We start from the raw sequence: 21,507 nt of genomic DNA on the forward strand, positions 1-21,507 counted from the left end.
TGCCCTGTAGGCAAGCTGGAGAGGGTCAAGGAGGGGACCTACTGTGGACTTTAGATGGGTCAGTACCAGTCTTTCCAACGTCTTCATCACCACCGATGTTAGTGCTACCGGCCTGTAGTGTGTGTGTATGTATATATACATATATACATATACACACATACATTATGGCGTGTATGTGCAGTACTACACAAAAAATTTTTTTACAGCCAACTCCAGTGCTGCCCCTTACTGTATATTTGAGGGCGTGCCCTACTTCTCTTAAAATAGTCATGGGCAAAATATTTTTTTTTTTAATCATATATATTTATAAGAAAAACACATACAGCAGTTCTTAGTTTAAGTATTAAAAAGCTTTGTTCATATAAAAAGTACTTGCAGTCCTTAAGAAACATTGATCTCTCACTTTAATACAGTGCCATCATGTCCATGTAGAAGTATTTTTTCAACATCGTAGTAGTACCACAAAATACAGAAGAAAATAAAATTCACATAGTAACAATCTGTTCTCCAAATAAATTATTGTCCCTTCTACAAGTCCATATTATTCTTAGGATATTCAATAAGTCATAATGCATCTTCCTTTAGTTTGAGGCAAGAAAAACAGTTACTGTGACAAGACAAAACGGGCAGATGGGCATCCACACAGTTTAACCAGAAGTTGGCACAGCTTGGGTGATAGGACAGCCCTCCAAAATTCAACATGCAGCTTTTGGGTTCAGATGCAAACTAGAAAAGAAGTGAAAAGATAGGCAAACTGTAATAACGTACCATGGCAGAAAAGACTAGTATATATATTTTTTTTTAACCTTGCTAAAAAATTTAATAATGCTTTAAAAAAGAAATTGGTCATACACTAAAATTTGTCACCCAATTTCCTTATTTTTGAAAGAAAAGCACTTTTTTTTCCAATGAAGATAACATTAAATTAATCAGAAATACACTAAACATGAAATTAATCAGAAATACACTATACATTGTTGTTAATGTGGTAGCTGCAAACGTCTGGTTTTTAAAGGAATATCTACATAGGTGTATAGTGGCCCATTTCCAGCAACCATCACTACAGTGTTCTAATGGTAGATTATGTTTGCTAATCGCGTTAGAAGACTAATGGATGAATAGAAAACCCTTGCGCAATTATGTTAGCACAGCTGAAAACGGGTTTGCTCGTTAGAGAAGCTATAAAACTGGCCTTTCTTTTGAGCTAGTTGAGTATCTGGAGCATCACATTTGTGGGTTCGATTATACTCTCAAAATGGCCAGAAAAAGAGAGCTTTCATGTGAAACTTGACAGTCTATTCTTGTTCTTCTAAATGAAGGCTTTTCCATGTGAGAAACTGCCAAGAAACTGAACATTTCCTACAACTGTGTGTACTACTCCCTTCAGAGAAAAGCACAAACAGCTCTAGCCAGAGTAGAAAGATAAGTGGGAGGCCCCGGTGCACAACTGAGCAAGAAGACAAGTACATTAGAGTCTCTAATTTGAGAAATAGACGCCTCACAGGTCCTCAACTGGCAGCTTCATTAAATGGTACCCGCAAAATGCCAGTGTCAATGTCTACAGTGAAGAGGCGACTCCGGGATGCTGGCCTGCTAGGCAGAGTGGCAAAGAAAAAGCCATATATGAGACTGGCCAATAAAAGGAAAAATAGGATTTTAATACCTACCGGTAAATCCTTTTCTCTTAGTCCGTAGAGGATGCTGGGGATGCTTCAAGAACCATGGGGTATAGACGGGATCCGCAGGAGACATGGGCACTTTAAGACTTTAAATGGGTGTGAACTGGCTCCTCCCTCTATGCCCCTCCTCCAGACTTCAGTTATAGGAACTGTGCACAGGGAGACGGACATTTCGAGGAAAAGTATTTATTGTTAAACTAAGGGTGAGATACACACCAGCTCACACCACAAACACGCCGTACAACATGGCATTAGCAAAAAGTCCAGTCAACGGCATGAACAAAATCAGCAACAGGCTGACCATAACCGAAACACAACCTTTGTGTAACACAAGCAATAACTATTAAACAAGTACTGCAGATAGTGTCCGCACAGGGACGGGCGCCCAGCATCCTCTACGGACTAAGAGAAAAGGATTTACCGATAGGTACTAAAATCCTATTTTCTCATACGTCCTAGAGGATGCTGGGCTCTAGAACGGGCGGGAGAGTGCGGATTACTCTGCAGCACCGATTGACCAAACAAGAGGTCCTCCTCAGCCAGGGTATCAAACTTGTAAAACTTCACAAAGGTGTTTGAACCCGACCAAGTAGCAGCTCGGCAAAGCTGTAATGCCGAGACCCCTCGGGCAGCCGCCCAGGATGAGCCCACCTTTCTGGTAGAATGGGCTTTTACCGATTTCGGTAACTGCATTCCTGCCGTAGAATGCGCCTGCTCAATCGTATTACAGATCCAGCGTGCAATAGTCTGCTTGGATGCAGGAGCCCCAATCTTGTTGGGAGCCCACAGGACAAACAGAGCCTCTGTTTTCCTAATCTGCGCCGTTCTGGCGACATAGATCTTCAAAGCTCTGACCACATCGAGAGACTTCGAATCCGCCAAGGCATCAGTAGCCACCGGCACCACAATAGGCTGGTTTACGTGAAATGATGAAACCACTTTTGGCAGAAATTGCTGACGAGCTCTCAACTCCGCTCTATCAGCATCGAAGATTAAATAGGGGCATTTGTGAGACAAAGCCGCCAACTCAGATACCAGCCTTGCGGATGCCAAGGCCAACAAGATGACTACTTTCCAAGTAAGGAATTTTAGCTCAACCTTACGTAAAGGTTCAAACCAATGAGATTGCAGGAACCGCAGTACCACATTAAGATCCCACTGTGCCACAGGGGGCACAAATGGAGGTTGGATGTGCTGGAGCAAACGCCCCAGCTGAAATTCTTCCGTAGGAGCCTTCTTGGATTCACACCAAGACACACATTTCCTCCAAATACGGTGGTAATGCTTTGCCGTTCTTTTCTAGCCGGAAGAAGTGTGGGAATGATTTCACTGAGAACACCCATTCGGGCTAGGATTTGGCGTTCAACCGCCATGCTGTCAAAACGCAGCCGCGGTACGTCTTGATACACGCACGGTCCTTGCTGTAACAGGTCCTCCCATAGAGGAAGAGGCCAGGGATCTTCTATGAGTAATTCTTGAAGATCTGGATACCAGGCCCTCCTTGGCCAATCTGGAACAATGAGTATCGCCTGAACCCTTGTTCTTCTTATCATTTTATCCCTTTGGAATGAGAGGAAGTGGAGGGAACACATATACCGACGGAAACACCCACGGTGTCACTAGGGCGTCCACCGCTACTGCTTGAGGGTCCCTTGACCTGGAACAATATCTCTGAAGTTTCTTGTTGAGGCGGGACGCCATCATGTCTATTTGAGGAATTCCCCAACGACTTGTCACTTCTGCAAAGACCTCTTGATGAAGACCCCACTCTCCTGGATGGAGATCTTGTCTGCTGAGGTAGTCTGCTTCCCAGTAGTCCACTCCTGGAATGAAGACCGCTGACAGAGCGCTTGCATGTCTTTCCGCCCAACGAAGAACCTTCGTGGCCTCGGCCATTGCCGCTCTGCTCTTTGTTCCGCCTTGGCGGTTTATATATGCCACTGCTGTTATGTTGTCTGACTGAATCAAGACGGGCAGACCGCGAAGATGATGTTCCGCTTGCAGAATGCCGTTGTAAATGGCCCTTAATTCCAGAATGTTTATGTGCAGACAAGCTTCCTGGCTTGACCATTTTCCCTGAAAATTTCTCCCCTGTGTGACTGCTCCCCAGCCTCGGAGACTTGCATCTGTGGTCACCAGGATCCAATCCTGAATCCCGAACCTGCGTCCCTCCAGAAGGTGAGAACTGTGCAGCCACCACAGAAGGGAGATCCTGGTCCTGGAAGATAGGATTATTTTCCGGTGCATGTCCAGGTGAGACCCGGACCACTTGTCCAACAGGTCCCACTGAAACACCCTGGCATGGAATCTGCCATACTGAATGGCCTCGTAGGCCGCCACCATCTTCCCCAGCAACCGAGTGCATTGAAGAATCGACACTCTTGCCGGTTTCAGAATCTGTTTTACCATGTTCTGTATTTCCAGAGCCTTTTCCACTGGAAGAAGGACTCTCTGTAATTCTGTATCCAGAATCATACCCAGGAACGACAGCAGTGTCGTCGGAACGAATTGTGATTTTGGTAAGTTTAGGAGCCAACCATGTTGTTGCAGAATCGTCAGAGAGCGCAACGTTTTTCACCATCATTTCCGCCATAACCTTGGTGAAAATCCTCGGAGCCGTGGAGAGACCAACCGGCAACGTCTGAAATTGGTAATGACAATCCTGAACAGCAAACCTCAGGTAAGCCTGATGTGGAGGATATATAGGAACGTGTAAGTAGGCATCCTTTATGTCGACCAACACCATAAAATCCCCTTCCTCCAGACTGGAGATCACTGCTCGGAGAGATTCCATCTTGAATTTGAATTTTTTTAGAAAGAAATTAAGGGATTTTAGGTTCAGAATCGGTCTGACTGAGCCATCCGGCTTTTGTACCACAAACAGACTCGAATAAAAACCCTCCCCCTGTTGTGACGGGGGTACCGTGACAATGACTTGATTTTGACACAGCTTTAGTATCACAGCGCATACCACCTCCCTTTCTGGAAGAGAAGCTGGCAAGGCCGATTTGAAAAATGGGTGAGGGGGCACATCTGGAAACTCTAATTTGTACCCTTGGGTCACTATTTCTAATATCCAAGGATCCAGGGCCGAGCGAGCCCATATCTGACTAAAGAGTTTGAGACGTGCCCCCACTGGTGCAGACTCCCGCAGAGGAGCCACAGCGTCATGCGGTGGATTTGGTAGAAGCCGGAGAGGACTTCTGTTCTTGGGAACTTGCCACAGCCTGTGACCTTTTTCCCTTTCCTCTTCCTGTCGCAGCAAGGAAGGAGGAGCCTTGTCCTTTTTTGTATTTATTGGGCCGAAAGGACTGCATCTGATAGTGGGGCGTTTTTTTTGTTGTTGCGCTGGAACATAAGGTAAAAATGATGACTTACCCGCGGTAGCCGTAGTCACCAAACAAGACACTACCGTTAAACGGTAGAGACTCCATAGCCTTCTTCGAGTCAGCATCAGCATTCCATTGATAAATCCACAATGCCCTTCTAGCCGAGACAGCCATGGCATTGGCCCTTGATCCCAAAAGGCCAATATCCCTTGCCGCTTCTTTTAAATATGCTGCAGCGTCCCTGATATGACCCAGAGTCAAAAGCACGTTATCCCTGTCCAGGGTATCTATCTCAGATGACAAGTTATCTGCCCATTTTTCAATAGCGCTACTCACCCATGCCGAAGCAACGGAAGGCCTGAGTAGTGAACCTGTAGTGACATAAATGGCTTTTACTGTATTTTCCTGCTTACGATCCACAGGATCCTTTAGGGCTGCCGTGTCCGGAGACGGAAGCGCCACCTTCTTGGACAGACGCGATAGAGCTTTGTCCACTGTGGGGGTTGACTCCCACTTTTCCCTGTCCCCCGAGGGGAACGGATAAGCCACAGGAATTCTTTTGGGAACCTGTACCTTCTTGTCAGGATTTTCCTTTTATCGCCACAATCATGTACTGAATGCTCTTGGCTAGTTTAGGATTTAATCTGGCATCACTATAGTCGACACTGAAATCAGAGTCCGTGTCGGTATCTGTATCTGCTATCTGGGTAAATGCACGTTTCTGTGACCCCGAAGGGGTCTGAGCTTGTGACAATGCATCTTCCATGGATTTCCTCCATGTCTGGTTCTTAGACTCTGATTTATCTAATCTCTTAGTCAACCAAGCCACATTTGCATTCAAAACACTCAACATATTTACCCACTCAGCAGTCGGCGGTGCCGACAGGGTCACTCCCACCTCCTTTTCTGTCCCCACTCCGGCTTCCTCCTGGGAAGAGCACTCAGCCTCAGACATGTCGACACACACGTACCGACACCTACAATCACACTGGGCTATAGGGGACAGACCCACAGCAAAGCCTGTTAGAAAGATACAGAGGGAGTTTGCCAGCTCACAACCCAGCGCCCAACCCGGTATTGAAACTTTACATACAATGCCTCAGACCTGCTAGCGCTTTTGCACCCTGTTACTTGTACAGCAGTGTGGAGGTCACGGCCAGCGTCTCTGCAGCTTCTGTGAAGAGAAAATGGCGCTGGTCAGAGCTGTGGGGACTAAGCCACGCCCCCTCACCGGCGCACTTCAGTCCCGCTCAATTTAACATTTTTATACTGGCGGGGGTCTATATTGAGTGCCTAGGCACTTTTCATATAACTTTTGCCAGTCCTTTCAGGTCCCCATGCTGCCCAGGGCGCCCCCCACTGCGCCCTGCACCCTGTCAGTGCCGCTGTGTGTTTAGGAGCATGGCGCGCATCGCGACCGCTGCGCGGTACCTCAGGACCTGAAGTCTTCTGCCGTCACTGAAGTCTTCGTTTCTTCTTTTACTCACCTGGCTTCTTTCTTCTGGCTTTGCAAGGGGAATGACAGCGCGGCTCCTGGAACGAGCAGCTAGGCGTAACAAGTGATCGAACCCTCTGGAGCTAATGGTGTCCAGTAGCCTAAGAAGCAGAGCCTTTGAACTCAGAGAAGTAGATCTGCTACTCTCCCCTCAGTCCCTCGAAGCAGGGAGCCTGTTGCCAGCAGGTCTCCCTGAAAATAAAAAACCTATAAGTCTTTTTTCAGAGAAACTCAGTAGAGCTCCCCTGTTTGTGACCAGTTTCCCTGGGCACAGAATCTAACTGAAGTCTGGAGGAGAGACATAGAGGGAGGAGCCAGTTCACACCCATTTAAAGTCTTAAAGTGCCCATGTCTCCTGCGGATCCAGTCTAAACCCCATGGTTCTTGAAGCATCCCCAGCATCCTCTAGGACGTATGAGAAAGATTAATATGGGCAAAAGAACAGTCATTGGACAGAGGAAGATTGGAAAAAAGTGTTATGGACAGACGAATCGAAGTCTGAGGTGTTTGGATCACAAAGAAGAACATTTGTGAGACTCAGAACAAGTGAAAAGATGCTGGAAGAGGGCCTGACGCCATCTGTCAAGCATGGTGGAGGTAATGTGATGGTCTGGGGCTGCTTTGGTGCTGGTAAAGTGGGAGATTTGTACAAGGTAAAACGGATTTTGAATAAGGAAGGCTATCACTCCATTTTGCAACGCCATGCCATACCCTGTGGACAGCGCTTGATTGGAGCCAGTTTCCTCCTCCAACAGGACAATGACCCAAAGCACACCTCCAAATTATGCAAGAACTAGTTAGGGAAGAAGCAGGCAGCTGGTATTCTGTCTGTAATGGAGTGGCCAGCGCAGTCACCAGATCTCAACCCCATTGACCTTGCAAATGTCTTGACTATATGTTCTATTCATTTTGCAACTCATTTGATAAATACATTTCCGTTTTCATGTAAAGCACGAAATTGTCTGGGTGACCCCAAACTTTTGAACGGTAGTGTATGTACTGCACATAACTCGTTCAAATGATCATGCTAACTAGTGTAAGGTATGAAAATGGGATGTATTAGGCAGCAGAATACACCTATGAAATGATATGCACACACACTATACAGATGATAGACCATAAATGTCAAAAAAGATAAAACATGAAGGATCCAATTCAGAGCTCACACAACTACGAGTGATTCATTGTGGTACGCACCTCCATCTGTGACTGAATGGGCATAACTGGGTGTTTGCACATAAGGTAAGTGTTCTGAGAGCGTGTCATGGGTGTGCAGGATGAATTTCGGCCTATGAAGAGATCGGACGTATCTCCTGCACCAAGAATAAGATGAATACACCGCAAAATGTTGTTGTGTAACAAAATTCTCCACAAAAGACTTTTAGAGCTGAACATGTACTCTAAAGCGAAGAGGTGATATGATAGAAACACTTGCCCACTCTCCAGGAACCTTTAGGAGACTCACCTTTCAAGTGTGTGTGCCTCTGAATTTATTGAAGCCATGGTGGAAGAGATCTTGCCCCATCCCTGGTCTCCATGATTACTCTGTAGTGTAAGAGTTGATATTTGGTGATGACACCACTGATCACCATACATTAGCCATGAGCGGGGAACCTAGTCTGAAAGAGGAGTGCTGACATTTTTGTATGTGCCAAGGTGGGTGAAATATAAAGGCGTATAGTCCTCCCTCCATCTTTTTCCATGGAAGTGACATAATTGTACATGAGCAAAACTATCACTTCCCGATGCTCACTGCCCGCTGCACTCCATGGGGAGAGGGTCATTTTTATTTTGTGTGTGTGGTCCCATTACGGTGATGACTGTAATCCGCAATCTTTACATATATGGGAGGGTGAGTCCCCCAAATCAGAAGATTTGTAGAACAAGGAGACACTTTTTAATTACAGGAAGGAAGACTATATAGAAAAATCCACGAATCTGGGGTGAGATAGGGCCGCGAGGGCAACTTGTCTACCTTGCAATCAGAGCAAGTTAATTGGACTGAGCATTTACAATTAAAGTTGTATTTGACAAACATATTGCTATTAATAATAAACAAAAGAAATGAAAAACAAACACAATCCCCAAAACAAAAACACATAAAAAGAACTGGACAGTTCTTTACTATTTGTCTTCCATTAAGCACATGTGAACGCATCATTTTCCATAGGAAAGTACAATTCTTATTTGAGCACAACGACTGATATCTGCCAGTAGCTGAGTTAACCAGTATATGGTATAGGAAGAAGGTGCTCGTCCAAGCAGCTGCTTTTTCAAATACTTATATGGTGTACTGCATGCCTATGCAACGTTTCGCTCCATCTGGCACTTTTTCAAGGTTAAAACAAAGTACACAATCCCAGAGATCCAACAGATCTAATTTGGACCACTGTTAGATCCCTGTGAGTACTTGGCTGTAAGCTTGACAAAGGCCCAGATGGACAGAAAAATTGTTACACTACACTGTTCTGTTACCAACTGCTACACTGTGCTTAATTATACACTAAGGGCCTGATTGAGAGTTGTATGATATTGCACAGCCGTCTGCTTCTGTTACCTGCTGGTGTGTCTGAAGAGGCATCATCGGATCACACTCTGTGACCATCAGTCATGTGAGTAACCTTCAGGTTACTCAGATTTCTGAGTGAGGTCCGCAGCAGAGGTCAGTAAATGTCAAAGACACCGACGTTGGCACTCCCACAAAACAGAGGACACACGCGTCCATTATGAGGAACGGACCCGGTTGCCGCCCCCTCCCCACACCCAAATGCCCTCAGCTTGTCAATCAGGCTAGGGTTTAAGGGACACTGCGTGTGCGAGGACGCATGGATCATTCTGCACAGGCAAAGCACAGGTCTTGCACATGCGCAGTGTCCCCACCATTGGACTTGTACACGATCCTGCGTACAAGTATGAATTAGGCCCTAAGTTTCATAGGGGTATATGCAATTCCGGACGAATTGCGCCTTTTTTTCGACCGTTTTAAGATTCGACACTACTCGACAGCCGAAACCCTCCACCCGGGACCATGAATTCGACATATTAAATACATAACTCATTCGACACTCCCCTTGTCGAATAACGGACCAATCGTCGAGTAGTGGGCGTCCTGGACTCGACTTCCCGCCGTTTGGTGCCCTTTATAGGGCTTGTTTGCTGCGTGCTCAGAAGCCATTTTGTGAACCTGCAGAGAGGTGTGTGGAGGTGCAGAGCTAGCAAATTGGTTGTTGTTTGCTGTGGTATCGTTTGTACACCCAGCAGGCTTTAATCCAGGACGGACAGGATACCTGTTACCCCGGAGGAAAGTCGTTTTTGGAGCGATTTCTACATTTGTAGGTAAGTACCACATGTGGTCTGGCGTTGCATGTATGTGTTTGTGTAGTGGGGGGGTGCCATGAGGTGTACATGTGGCGTTGCTTTGGGGTGTTTGGGGTATGTATATGTATGCAGGTATGTGTATATAGGTCCTGTTTGGATTGCTGCAGGTCCTGCTTGCATCGCTGCATGGTTTTTTTCGAGTTTTGTGTTTGGGGGTAGTTTTTCACGTTTTTTTTTTTCATAAAATGTTTTTTTTGGGTCATGCTTTTGCATTGTTGTACCTCCAGCATTTGCAGGGATGCTTTTTGGCTTGACTTTTGAGTGTGTCGGTATCTGCCATGTGGCCGACATGTGTTGTCGTTTGTTTCCAAAACATGTTTTTTTGCTCCTACTTTAGCACTGGTTGACCTCCAGCATGTGCAGGGATGCTTGTACGGGGGGTTTGGCTTGTTTGGCTGAGGTTTTTTTAAATTTTTAAATTTTTTTTTTTTTTGTTGTGTTTGGTCCTGCTTGAGCACTGGGGTCCCAGCAGCATGACGTGTGGTTGCATGTAATTATGTAATGTGTGTTAAATTTGTAAAAAATAAGAATTTACTTACCGATAATTCTATTTCTCGTAGTCCGTAGTGGATGCTGGGAACTCCGTAAGGACCATGGGGAATAGCGGCTCCGCAGGAGACTGGGCACAAAAGTAAAGCTTTAGGACTACCTGGTGTGCACTGGCTCCTCCCCCTATGACCCTCCTCCAAGCCTCAGTTAGGATACTGTGCCCGGACGAGCGTACACAATAAGGAAGGATTTTGAATCCCGGGTAAGACTCATACCAGCCACACCAATCACACCGTACAAACTGTGATCTGAACCCAGTTAACAGCATGATAACAGAGGAGCCTCTGGAAAGATGGCTCACAACAACAATAACCCGATTTAGTTAACAATAACTATGTACAAGTATTGCAGACAATCCGCACTTGGGATGGGCGCCCAGCATCCACTACGGACTACGAGAAATAGAATTATCGGTAAGTAAATTCTTATTTTCTCTGACGTCCTAGTGGATGCTGGGAACTCCGTAAGGACCATGGGGATTATACCAAAGCTCCCAAACGGGCGGGAGAGTGCGGATGACTCTGCAGCACCGAATGAGAGAACTCCAGGTCCTCCTCAGCCAGGGTATCAAATTTGTAGAATTTAGCAAACGTGTTTGCCCCTGACCAAGTAGCTGCTCGGCAAAGTTGTAAAGCCAAGACCCCTCGGGCAGCCGCCCAAGATGAGCCCACCTTCCTTGTGGAATGGGCTTTTACAGATTTTGGCTGTGGCAGGCCTGCCACAGAATGTGCAAGCTGAATTGTACTACAAATCCAACGAGCAATAGTCTGCTTAGAAGCAGGAGCACCCAGCTTGTTGGGTGCATACAGGATAAACAGCGAGTCAGATTTTCTGACTCCAGCCGTCCTGGAAACATATATTTTCAGGGCCTTGACTACGTCCAGCAACTTGGAGTCCTCCAAGTCCCTAGTAGCCGCAGGCACCACAATAGGCTGGTTCAGGTGAAACGCTGACACCACCTTAGGGAGAAACTGAGGACGAGTCCTCAATTCCGCCCTGTCCGAATGGACAATCAGATAAGGGCTTTTACAGGATAAAGCCGCCAATTCTGACACGCCAACACATGACCACTTTCCACGTGAGATATTTCAAATCCACAGATTTAAGTGGTTCAAACCAATGTGATTTTAGGAACCCCAAACCTACATTAAGATCCCAAGGTGCCACTGGAGGCACAAAAGGAGGCTGTATATGCAGCACCCCCTTGACAAACGTCTGAACTTCAGGAACTGAAGCCAGTTCTTTCTGGAAGAAAATCGACAGGGCCGGAATCTGAACCTTAATGGATTCTAATTTTAGGCCCATAGACACTCCTGTTTGCAGGAAATGCAGGAATCGACCCAGTTGAAATTCCTCCGTTGGGGCCTTGGAACAGACAGGGTCCTTGCTGGAGCAGGTCCCTTCGTAGAGGTAGAGGCCACGGGTCCTCTGTGAGCATCTCTTGAAGTTCCGGGTACCAAGTCCTTCTTGGCCAATCCGGAGCCACGAGTATAGTTCTTACTCCTCTCCGTCTTATAATTCTCAGTACCTTGGGTATGAGAGGCAGAGGAGGGAACACCTACACTGACTGGTACACCCATGGTGTTACCAGAGCGTCCACAGCTATTGTCTGAGGGTCCCTTGACCTGGCGCAATACCTGTCCAATTTTTTGTTGAGGCGGGACACCATCATGTCCACCTTTGGTTCTTTCCAACGGTTTACAATCATGTGGAAGACTTCTGGGTGAAGTCTCCACTCTCCCGGGTGGAGGTCGTGCCTGCTGAGGAAGTCTGCTTCCCAGTTGTCCACTCCCGGAATGAACACTGCTGACAGTGCTATCACATGATTTTCCGCCCAGCGAAGAATCCTTGCAGCTTCTGCCATTGCCCTCCTGCTTCTTGTGCCGCCCTGTCTGTTCACGTGGGCGACTGTCGTGATGTTGTCCGACTGGATCAGCACCGGCTGACCTTGAAGCAGAGGTCTTGCTTGGCTTAGGGCATTGTAAATGGCCCTCAGCTCCAGGATATTTATGTGAAGTGATGTCTCCAGGCTTGACCACAAGCCCTGGAAATTTCTTCCCTGTGTGACTGCTCCCCAGCCTCGCAGGCTGGCTCCGTGGTCACCAGGACCCAGTCCTGAATGCCGAATATGCGGCCCTCTAGAAGATGAGCACTCTGCAACCACCACAGGAGAGACACCCTTGTCTTTGGTGACAGGGTTATCCGCTGATGCATCTGAAGATGCGATCCGGACCATTTGTCCAGCAGGTCCCACTGGAAAGTTCTTGCGTGGAATCTGCCGAATGGGATTGCTTCGTAGGAAGCCACCATTTTTCCCAGGACCCTTGTGCATTGATGCACTGACACTTGGCCTGGCTTTAGGAGGTTTCTGACTAGTTCGGATAACTCCCTGGCTTTCTCCTCCGGGAGAAACACCTTTTTCTGGACTGTGTCCAGGATCATCCCTAGGAATAGAAGACGTGTCGTCGGGATCGGCTGCGATTTTGGAATATTGAGAATCCAACCGTGCTGCCGCAACACTACTTGAGATAGTGCTACCCCGACTACCAATTGTTCCCTGGATCTTGCCCTTATCAGGAGATCGTCCATGTACGGGATAACTAAAACTCCCTTCCTTCGAAGTAGTATCATCTCTGATAATACGGCGTCTTCTTGTGTTGAGAGGCTACCTGGGGTAAAAATGTGGATTTCCCAGCAGTTGCCGTGGCCACCAGGTCTGATAGACCTACTCCAAATAACTCCTCCCCTTTATAAGGCAATACTTCCATATGCCTTTTGGAATCAGCATCACCTGACCACTGCCTCGTCCATAACCCTCTTCTGGCAGAAATGGACAGCGCACTTACTCTTGATGCCAGTCGGCAAATATCCCTCTGTGCATCACGCATATATAGTAATGCATCCTTCAAATGCTCTATAGTCAGTAATATACTGTCCCTATATAGGGTATCAATATTGTCAATCAGGGAATCCGACCAAGCCACCCCAGCACTGCACATCCAGGCTGAAGCGATTGTTGGTCGCAGTCTAACACCCGTGTGAGTGTATATACATTTTAGGATATTCTCCTGCTTTCTGTCAGCAGGTTCCTTAAGGGCAGCCGTATCAGGAGACGGTAGTGCCACCTGTTTAGACAAATGTGTGAGCGCTTTATCCACCTTATGGGGTGTTTCCCAACGTGCCCTATCCTCTGGCGGGAAGGGGTATGATGTTAATAACCTTTTAGGAATTATCAGTTTTTTTATCGGGGGAAAGCCACGCTTCATCACACACTTCATTTAATTCCTCAGATGCAGGAAAAACTACAGGCAGTTTTTTCTCACCAACATAATACCCTTTTTAGTGGTACTTGTATTATCAGAAATATGTAAAACATTTTCCATAGCATCAATCCTGTAACGTGTGGCCCTACTGGAAGTCACATTCGTCTCTTCATCGTCGACACTGGAGTCAGTATCCGTGTCGGCGTCTGTATCTGCCATCTGAGGTAACGGGCGTTTTAGAGCCCCTGATGGCTTTTGAGACGCCTGGACAGGCACGAGCTGAGTAGCCGGCTGTCTCATGTCATCTACTGTCTTTTGTAAAGAGCTGACACTGTCACGTAATTCCTTCCATAAGCTCAGCCACTCAGGTGTCGACTCCCTAGGGGGTGACATCTCCATTACAGGCAATTGCTCCGCCTCCACACCATTTTCCTTCTCATACATGTCGACACAATCGTACCGACACACAGCACACACATAGGGAATGCTCTGATAGAGGACAGGACCCCACTAGCCCTTTGGGGAGACAGAGGGAGAGTATGCCAGCACACACCAGAGCGCTATATATATACAGGGATAACCTTATAGAAGTGTTTTTCCCCTTATAGCTGCTGTTTTATTTATACTGCGCCTAATTAGTGCCCCCCCTCTCTTTTTACCCTTTTCTGTAGTGCAGGACTGCAGGGGAGAGTCAGGGAGACGTCCTTCCAGCGGGGCTGTGAGGGAAAATGGCGCCAGTGTGCTGAGGAGATAGGCTCCGCCCCCTTCTCGGCGGACTTTTCTCCCGCTTTTATCTGTTATCTGGCAGGGGTTAATATACATCCATATAGCCCTGGAGCTATATGTGATGTAATTTTAGCCAGCCAAGGTGTTTTTATTGCTTCTCAGGGCGCCCCCCCCCAGCGCCCTGCACCCTCAGTGACCGGAGTGTGAAGTGTGTATGAGGAGCAATGGCGCACAGCTGCAGTGCTGTGCGCTACCTTGGTGAAGACTGATGTCTTCTGCCGCCGATTTTCCGGACCTCTTCTTGCTTCTGGCTCTGTAAGGGGGCCGGCGGCGCGGCTCTGGGACCGGACTCCGAGGCTGGGCCTGTGTTCGGTCCCTCTGGAGCTAATGGTGTCCAGTAGCCAAGAAGCCCAAGCTGGCTGCAAGCAGGCAGGTTCGCTTCTTCTCCCCTTAGTCCCTCGATGCAGTGAGCCTGTTGCCAGCAGGTCTCACTGAAAATAAAAAACCTAAAACTAAACTTTTACTAAGAAACTCAGGAGAGCCTCCTAGAATGCACCCTTCTCGGCCGGGCACAAAAATCTAACTGAGGCTTGGAGGAGGGTCATAGGGGGAAGAGCCAGTGCACACCAGGTAGTCCTAAAGCTTTACTTTTGTGCCCAGTCTCCTGCGGAGCCGCTATTCCCCATGGTCCTTACGGAGTTCCCAGCATCCACTAGGACGTCAGAGAAATAATATTTCTTTTTACAACAGAGATGTCCAGGGACAAGCGGCCCCCGATCCCCCCCTTCCCCCCCACCCCTCAGAAGAATTTTCCCTGCACAGCAATGAGGAGTGGGAGCCGACCCAGGAGGAGGATACGACCGACCAGGCATGCAGTGACCAGCCGCGGTCGTCAAGGGACCAAAGGGAGAAGCAAAAGAAAAAGAAAAGGCCTGGAAAGGTAAATACTGTCAACACCTGGAGACACAATAGCATCCAACTTGACACACCCTAGTTTGCGCACTGCCATGCACATTTACAGGTATCTTTGCGCACTGCCAGGGATACTGACACACTTCACAGGTACATACCGATCTTATTAAATGCATGTTTTTTTTTTATCCCTAAAGGCAAGAAGCCAGCCAGAGGATCAGTCGGAGGAGGAAGCCTCTGGTGAAGACGTAGGACAGAAGAAGCAGCGTGGACCCAGATACACTGAGGCGGAAAACTGTGCCCTGGTGGATGGCGTCGACAGGTCCTACGACGTTCTGTATGGACCAAGGGCACAGAGCACAGCAGCTAAGACCAAGCAAAACATCTGGGATGCCATCGCGAGACAAGTCACTGCAGTATCTGGAAACCGCCGGGGCACCAGAAACTGCATGAAGCGGTACAGTGATTGCCGCAGACAGACCAAGAAGAAGATGGGGATTCAGCGCCGACATGAGACAGCTACGGGAGGTGGTCCGGCTCTCAATCTAAAGTGGCTACCCTGGGAGAACGTTATTAAAAGGCGCATGAACCCTGTTATGGTCCAAGGAGTTCGCGGAGGTGTGGACTCCAGCCGTCCTGCTGGCTTTCCCGAGGAGGAAGAACCGCCCAGAAGACTGAAGACGGCGTGAGACAAGCAGTCCAAAAGGAGGCCTGATGGTAAGAATACATTCAGATGAGCTGTACTAAATCTTTTTTTATTTATTTTTTATTTGCTAATTTGTTTGTTCTTTTTCCCCAGATACGCCTGCCCAGAGGACATCGCCAGCGCGCGGACCATCACCTGCGCAGCAGGCATCAGCAGCAGCGGGCGGACCATCACCTGCGCAGCAAGCATCAGCAGCGCGCAGATCATCACCTGTGCGCCACACATCGTCAGCGCGCAGAAAGTCACTTTCTGCGCGCTGATGACGTCTGGCGCGTAGAAAGTCACCTGCGCGCCAGACATCGTCAGCGCGCAGACCATCACATCAGCGCAGAACGTCGGCGACCACACCACCAGCTGGGCGCCAAACTACATCTCCTGCGCGCAGGCCATCACCAGCTCATCATCTCTCCAGGAGCTCTGGGACTGTGACCGAAGAGCCTCAACAAGACACTACCCTTGTGGACCCATCACCCGAACTGTTTGAGTCAACAGGGTAACGGACGAGACTTTTCTTGGGTTTGAAGACAGCCGTGCAGACGTATCCAGCCATACCCTTGAAAAGTCTCCAGAATTGAGGACAAGTGAAGCTCCTGGAGCAGCGGCACCACAAAATGGAGAAGGTTTTTATTTTTTGGGTTTTTTTTGGGGGGGGGGGGGGGGGTGTCGCCATTTTTGTATAGTTTATTGACTTTATTTTATTCTTTTCTTCTTTTGCAAACAGAGGTGCCACGGACCAGCAGCGGACTTGCGTCGGGGATTGGTCCCTTCTTTAGGCCGGATCTCCTACAGGATTCGTCGGACGAGGAGGTGGAAGTGCAGCAGCCCGCTGTTTCTACATCCCTGTGTGAGTAATTATCGAATTGTGAGCCTTCAAACAAATGTTTGAATGTGTATACTAATTTCTAATTTTCTTTTCAGCTGCACAAATGCAATTGGTGGCAGACGTACAGGAAGGGCAGGATCCCTCAAATGTTCAGAGGGTACATACCCTGGCAGCAGAGATGACTGCTCGCCAGGATACCTACACGAATGTCGTTGAAACCAGACTGGACGCCATTGAGAAGACAATGGAGAAGATGGCAAACGGTCTGGTTGAAATGCAAAAGGCTCTTTCCGACAGCACGGCAGAAACGCAAAAGACCAGACGAGAAGATCACAGGGAGACTATGGACATCCTTCAAGTTCTGGCCACATCCATCAACCGGCTGGTGGATAACACATCATGCCTGGCACACAGCGTTGACAACATGTCGGAGAGCCAACGACATTCGGCAGCCAGCCACCAGATCATCGCAACCATACTGCAGATGATGTACGATAAGCTCCCAGAGCCAGCTCATCAACACGCTGGTGAACCACCACATCCGCCATCACAAGCCACACGGACGCCTCCTGCCATTCCTCCACCACCATCCTGGTATGGACGGTCACAGCTGTACCAAGGATATACAGGGATGTACCCCACCTACCAGATGCCTCCACCACCAACACCGGCCGCATCATCTACACCAGCACGGCCACCGAGGCAAAGTCAACGCACTCCACAGCCGCCCAGGGCATCGACGCCCCATCAGGAGGAAGAAGAGGATCCGGACGGACAACCACCATAAGCCAGGTCGTATTGTTTAATTATTTACTCTTTATGTTTTTCATGTTTCCCTTTCTCCACCTCCCATTAGTTTTTTTTTTTTCTTACTATTGTTTTATATTTGTGTTGGGCTCCCCCACCCCCGACTGGATACTACCAAGGAGCTTTCTGTCTAGGCATACATGCGTGGGCATGTATGCGGGCGCGTGTGGTAACTGATGAAAGCTCCTTGTGGTTACATATATGATGGGCCAAAGAGCTATTCTGAAACCACTTTTATTTTAAAAAACAAACTCCTTTTTGTATTGGTGTAAATTAGGCTTTCACTGTTGTGTGAATTTACTATTCACTAGTGTTTGTTTTTGGCTTCTTCATAGGATTGGGTGGAAAATTGAAGTGGACGGCGTAGTTCGTGTTGTGCGTACCAAGGTGAGTAAAGCCATGTTTCAATGTATATATTCAAGAAACTTTGGACCGCCTGCCCTTGGGGAACAACACAGTACAGCAGTGGGTCATGCTGGACTGTGTGGTTCCACAAGTGCAGCCGTGTCAAAGTGCTGAACACTGACACCACTCTGCCACTTTGGACCGCCGTACCTTGGGTAAAACAACACAGTCCAGCAATGGGTCATGCTGGACTGTGTGGTTCCACAAATGTTCTTGGGAAAGGAATGAACATGACATCATTAGTGTCTTTAATTACTATGGAATTTCTTGTTTTTTCACAGATACAGTGTATCTACACAAGAAAAGAATGTAAAGAAGAACAAACACTACTTTTTTTGTTTTATTACATTTTATTTTTTAATCCAAAATAAAATACAATTATATTTCTTCAATAAATTTTTAAAATGAGAAGTTTTGTGTGTATTTCTTTAAATTATTAGTAAATAAAATGTAAAATATGGCATTTCAGAGATGCAATGGTATTGTGTTAGGTTGCCCATGGTACATCAGGGGAACTGTCGTGTCCCTCCACATCCACGCAACTTGGGAAGGATACTCCGCAAGACCTGTGGAAGAGAATTGTATGAGGTTCCAGGTATTTGTGTCATCCAAAGACAAGGTACAAGCAGGTTACATCTGCCTTTGTCCCAAATGCAACCCTCCGGCACTTGAGAAACTACACATCCAAGCATGCCCTGACACAGCTTAAGCATTGCTGTGTCAGGGCCCGATTGGATGTGCAGTTTTGCAAATGCCGGAGGGCTGCACTTTGGACATGCCGGGGTTACTTGGTCAAGAGGGAGTTTTGGGCAATACATCTCACCTGAGGGAGGTTGTCTACTACATGGCGGTGGTTCAGGTCCACATCACAAGTAGGTCGCCCATGGTACAGCAGGGGAACTGTCCGGTCCCTTCAAATCCAGGCTGGCTCCTGCAAATCGGGAAGGATACTCCACAAGATCTGCGGAAGAGAATAAGGAGGTAATTTGAGAGTGTTTCCTCCACCCTGGAAAAGAACAAAAGGTGCCAGCAACACTGCGCATATACACAGGTTACTCAGACAAGATGGAGTTTTGGCCAATACATCTCACCTGAAAGAGTGACTCTAACATGGCGGAGGTTCAGGTCCACATCACAAGTAGGATGTCCATGGTAGAGTGGGGTAAACTGGTCCAATACTGGAGTGGCTTTGCAGAAGTGTATCCTGGGTAAAACTGTTGAATCATGGGTACATTCCCCTCAGCAGAGTGAAGAAAAAAATATTATTTTTAAAAATCTATTAAAAAATACTTGTGGATCAAAAATTGACAAACCAAGTAGATAATCCCTTCAAATATAAACAGATATGCTATTATCAATCCAAAAAGCTAAAAAAAATATATGTTTTAAAAATTTTTAATCAGCTCTCGCCAGCAAAGTGAGGCGGAATGAAATTGACGAAATTACAGTCGAAAAGCACTGTTGTCGAATCGACATTCTTCGATTGAATATACTTTTGTCGAAAAGCCGCATTTTGACCATTGCAGACATGTCGAATTTTGAAAATGTCGATTTGCAAAAAGTCGAATCTGAAACGGCAGGAATTTTGACGAAAAGTACTGTATTGCATTGTCGAATCCAATTCGACAGGTTTTTTTTTGTCGAAAATGCCCCGTTTTTCGCCATTTTCCTGAATTCGACCGCAATTGCATATACCCCATAGTCTTTATTTCATTGATGTTTTAATACTGTATAAATAAATGTAAATGTGCATTTTTGACCCTTCTGCCTCCATTTAATCCCTCCCTACTATCTTTCTGCCCTTCTCTGCTCTGGGAAATGTTCAATAAAAAAAAAAAAACCTTGACTGACTGGAAATTGTAATCTTTATCAGTGTGATGGGTAAGTGTGAACTGCTCACCTCCTCCTCCAGGCTTTCCAGGAGACATACCCCACAGCACCTCTGAAGGCAGAAGTTTGAATCAGAGGTGGTTTCTTCAACTTCACAACCTAATGCTGACAGGGAGGGCTGCAGACAAAAAATAAAAAACAATTTTGGAGATCAGGGGATGGACAGATGAAATCTGTTTAATAGGCTTAGTAAAAACATTGTTTACTGTATTTCTTATATTGTAACATTCATTATTTGATAATGTAGCCTTCATATGTTATATCACTCCTATTATTTTTTAGTTAAACCCCAAAGAACCTACAGTACTAGATTCTCCTCCAACTGTAGTGAGAGCTATTCATATAACAATTTATCCCTTTCACTGCCACAGGTCTTACACTATAGGTGCCTGTGCCATGAGCGAGTACCAGATGCATGCAAATATTTTACATTTATGGACATTATTTAAAAAAAAAAAAGAAATCTAAACACTATTCTGTAAGTCTTCCATTTGGTATGTTCATACAATGAAATTAAACTCGGGCAATATACCCCTAATTAATTTTAGGATACTTTGGAGGTTTATAAAAATAACAAGAAAGATATACTTTATTTTTAGCTTTAGTGCCCGATTCAGATTACATGAAAGCAGCAGTGACAGGTAATATAGCAGGCTTGCATTAGTGATCCAAGCTTATTCCTAAAATGCTGTATAGGATCATCTCCGACACCATCGCCGGCTGCGTGACCCATGGGGTCATGCAAGCTGGTCGCCACAGGTCCGAGCAAGAGGCCAGATAATCTAACGGAAATCCTGGCCTTGTCCCTCTACTACAATGGCGGCATCACACCTTCCGCTTGGAGAAATGGAGGCCATCGCAGCCCCCAAACGGCATCAGACTGCTAATCACTAACAGTCTGATGCCATCCTGTGTACGCTGGCCCGTAGTACACATGCACAGTATGGATCCAGCACATGCACAAAATTACAGAACATGCTCCACAAGAACTTCCACACCTGAAGCAGGCTGATAGTTTACAGGTGTGGGCCTCAAAAAGAGCAGCGTGTTTTTTTATTAATACTTTTTTTCCCTCCAAACCGGAGTTTTAACAGTAATGGCATAGCTTAGCAATCAGTAATAAATAAACTTAGATGATAGCCTCTCCACCTTGGATTTTGCAGATGGCCTATGATATTCATTAACATAAATCTTACAATGAAGATTACAATCAGAAGATTAAAGCACAATTCAAATAAAAATGTACAGTTCAGTCTCATCCTGCCTTTCCAATGGCCGGAAACTGCAAGTCTGTCAGTCACTACACTGTAACAGAATAATGGGAGACCGAGAAGCACCAAACTAAAGGTGGGTACACACTAGGCGATGTGCTCTATAAGCGACCTCGCCTAGTTTTTCTCCTCCCAGGCAAGGGCGGACGGCAGCCTGGAATACACACTGAGTGGTATAACGCTCAGTGACGTCACACAGCGGCCGGGCCGTGCAGGCAGCTCTTGGACGACACTCCAGATTGAGCTGCCTGCACGGCTGACAGCAAGGGTCATT

At 46.8% G+C, this 21,507-nt stretch overlaps 1 protein-coding gene across 11 annotated transcripts in view; it reads right to left on the minus strand.

Moving 5' to 3' along the window:
• Window positions 1-378: 378 nt before the first annotated feature.
• LOC135064419 (synergin gamma-like) overlaps window positions 379-21,507 on the minus strand; it is a 120,091-nt gene continuing 98,962 nt past the window's right edge. For 8 of the 11 annotated variants that reach the window (XM_063964284.1, XM_063964282.1, XM_063964281.1 and 5 more), the window contains 2 exons: window positions 19,973-20,080; window positions 379-726 (listed from right to left, as the gene is read on the minus strand). In XM_063964284.1, the coding sequence (XP_063820354.1) occupies window positions 565-726; window positions 19,973-20,080 (270 nt within the window). In that variant the 3' untranslated portion in view covers window positions 379-564. Of the gene's footprint in view, window positions 727-7,713; window positions 7,817-7,968; window positions 8,123-18,495; window positions 18,639-18,895; window positions 19,034-19,163; window positions 19,311-19,972; window positions 20,081-21,507 lie in introns of those variants that run through there. The other 3 variants (XR_010250741.1, XR_010250778.1, XR_010250784.1) reach the window with 3 other exon arrangements.

This window comes from Pseudophryne corroboree, chromosome 1, assembly GCF_028390025.1.
Source record: "Pseudophryne corroboree isolate aPseCor3 chromosome 1, aPseCor3.hap2, whole genome shotgun sequence".
Lineage (NCBI taxonomy): Eukaryota > Metazoa > Chordata > Amphibia > Anura > Myobatrachidae > Pseudophryne > Pseudophryne corroboree.